Source organism: Cynoglossus semilaevis, chromosome 10, assembly GCF_000523025.1.
Source record: "Cynoglossus semilaevis isolate Cse_v1.0 chromosome 10, Cse_v1.0, whole genome shotgun sequence".
NCBI lineage: Eukaryota > Metazoa > Chordata > Actinopteri > Pleuronectiformes > Cynoglossidae > Cynoglossus > Cynoglossus semilaevis.
Window position 1 is genome coordinate 17,373,742 of NC_024316.1, and position 3,031 is coordinate 17,376,772.

The 3,031-nt window shown below is 40.4% G+C and overlaps 1 protein-coding gene across 1 annotated transcript in view; it reads right to left on the reverse strand.

The window, feature by feature from the left end:
- Positions 1–2,332, reverse strand: part of LOC103385354 (lamina-associated polypeptide 2, isoforms beta/gamma-like) — a 5,664-nt gene extending 3,332 nt beyond the window's left edge. The window contains exons 1-3 of the mRNA XM_025059157.1: positions 1,748–2,332; positions 558–669; positions 5–82 (exon numbers count right to left, since the gene is read on the reverse strand). Coding sequence (XP_024914925.1) covers positions 5–82; positions 558–669; positions 1,748–1,981 — 424 coding nt within the window. The 5' untranslated portion in view covers positions 1,982–2,332. The remainder of the gene's footprint in view (positions 1–4; positions 83–557; positions 670–1,747) is intronic.
- Between the last annotated feature and the right edge of the window lie 699 nt (positions 2,333–3,031).

A 3,031-nucleotide genomic window follows, 5' to 3' on the forward strand; every position in this document is an offset into this window, starting at 1 on the left:
CCCCCCCCCGGTGCGGCTCGTGACCATCCGACACCTGCAGCCTGCGGAGCTTCTTCTCGTACAAGGTCCGGGTGGAGGCTAGCTTAAGTAAACGGCATAAATATGATTTATTCATAACCGAGATGAGTTCAGTTCAGTTTCTCACCGTCCCAGTGGTCGTTTATTTAAGTCGGTCAACAATTTTTTACATCGGGGACAAAGACAAGAGACAGACTGACTGTACGATTAGTTTCTTAACAGTTTAGCGTTACAGTGGACAGACGAGGACATTACACCTCAACAAGTGTTTTTTATAATGTTGTGTTAATTGGTTAATTTGTTAAAAAATATTAAATAAAACTGACTTCCTCTTCACTGTTCTAGTTAACACACAAACACACGCTACACGCCCCACCCTTTTACCCACAGAGCTGTGCCACATGCAGTAAAGTAACAAATAACATTACCTTCCAGTTCATTACATACTAAATCCCAACTAAAAAAAAAACAAAAAATAACAGCAACTCTGCTGTTAACACCAGGAGACACGTAGAACTGAGTATTGAGTTCACACTGACCGACGATGGGTCCGGCTGTAACCCCGTGTTTGAGCAGTTCGGCCTTGAGGTCACGGTCCGTCAGGGAACTTGGATCAGGTACTTCTGAGGCTTCTGGATTCGTGCCGTCGCGCTTAAAAAAAAACAACAAAAAGACAGAATTTAATAAATGCTGATTGAGATGTGGAAGTAGCAGGAATTTGAATCGCAGCACATTCCAGGTTTAGGATGGAGAGCAGTAAAAACTGTTTAATCTTCAAACGTCAACGTAAATGTTTCTTTATTCACACTATTCACTAGTGAAGCAACAACAGAATTACAAACACAGAACGAGAAGAATATCTGTGGTAAAATAAAAATTGTAAATAAATTGTAATACCTAATTTGAGCAGCACGAGTTGTCTTTACTTACTGCTACTACTAATAATAATAGATCTGTACCAGTGTTTTTTGGTTTGTTTGTTTTCCTTTCACTTGTTATTCTTATCAACCTCAGCTCTGATCAGTGAAGCTGAACAGTTCTCCAGTCCTGCATGGTTCCATTCAATGAAGAGGCAACATTTAAGCTTAAAAAAAATAAAATAAAAAAATTCAAAGTTCACTCTTCACACTGCGTCGTAGAAGTGAAATGTAAACATACTGCCACGACAACATTTCAGAGTAATGTGCACCCACACTGTGTTTATTCCAAAGTGTGTGTTGTAGACATGACCTGTTGTCATAAGTATGTATGATGTTGTATGTACAATATGCAGGATTGTTTTTCACACCGGTGTTTATCCATCCATCTACACCTGCTTATCCATTACTGGGTCACGTTTTTAATTCTCGGAAAAAGAATAAGACGACGACATTTTTTTACTTAGAAGAAAGTCATGTGGGGCCAAATGACACCAAGGTAATCAGGTGGGACAAAATCTGGTAAAAACAAAATGACCATGATGAGGGCGAGCGCTGATGGAATAAGGAATGAGACGCCAGCAGCAGTGAACGGTGATTTAATTATGAAAAAGCGTGACCTAGAAAAACACGCGAGGTAGGACAGGTATACGGAACCATTTTAGTTGGTAACTTCCAGTGGACTCACCACCCACAGGAGGGGGGTGGGGGGGGTTAGTGCGGTGCATTGTGATTTGGGTGGCGGTCATGGAGACTGCACCCCCCCCCCACGACCCGGTAACATTACATCGACGTCATGTTCTCACACTTGCCTGAACTCTTGAGTGACTCACGTGTTCATTTTCCACCAAATCCTCTGCCTCCTCCTCCTCCTCCTTCTCACTGGAGAATTCCACTTCTTTTCTCTGTTTGATGTGTCGCTGGTACAACTCCACATAGACCACTTTTCTGCTCTTGGTAGGCGGCAGCTTGACATTGTGGAAAACCAGGTGTGAGATGAGTCTGGATTTGGACAAAAGAGCAGGATCCTCCTCAAAGGCAGGCATGTCACACAAAAAAACAACAGAAGTGTTAATATATATATATTTTTAAAAAAATATATATGTAGAAAAAGAAAAGAAAAAGAATGTCAGGGAAGCTGACGTGAGCTCCTCACAGAAGCCCCTGGATTTGAACTGGGCTGGGAGTGTGCACTGAAGTGACGCAGCTGCAACAAATGACCTGATTGACAGCCACTGCTTCACAGCAGGGCACTTGTAAAATCACTACAAAAAAAAGCTGATCAAAGATGACCAGTTTAAATATGTATTTAAAACTCAGCTATTTTATTTTATATTTATTTTTTAAGAAATCAGATGCTCCTTCAAGAACACAATTCTTGAAGAAATAGATACAAAAAAAGTATTATTTTGGACCTGTCTAACTGATTTATCTACTTTTTAGAAAATAAACTTGGTTCTCCTACAGAAACATTGTGACGATTTGTCGTCAACAGAAGACAAAGGAAGAGGTCACCAGAGTTCACCAAAAATACTTGTTACAGAGAATTGTTTATATATATATATATATATATATATATATTTCAATTCTCAAATCAAAATATAATTTTTTAGGTCTCCCTTGGATTTCCTGCCTGCCAGAACTACCTGGATCAACGTGTAAATACAGATCAGAGTCTGGAGATTTTCCACGACCAAAACCAAGTGTCTTTGTCACTGCTGTCAAACGCTGGTTGCTAAAAGTTCATTTAGAAAACACCTAGCCTCCACAAACTGGTAAAACACTGACTCAGTCGTAATGGACTATAAACAATCACAGCCGTCACCACAGCATCACATAATTGTACAGGACCGACCAGTCCTTCGTATGAAGCCAAACCTTTCTCTTAATCCTGACAGACAAAGCCCTTAGAAATCGATGTATAAATCGCTGTATTTTAAATGGCCCTTGAACTCTCTTTGAACTGCCTCTTCTGCGTATCTGTGTATCATAGTTTATTCAGCGCTCTTTGTTTCTTTGCGGTCACACCACAAATAACGACGTTTGAAGAATGCAGTTTAGCTGCAGTTTGGGAACGTGAGCTTCACCGAGCCCTG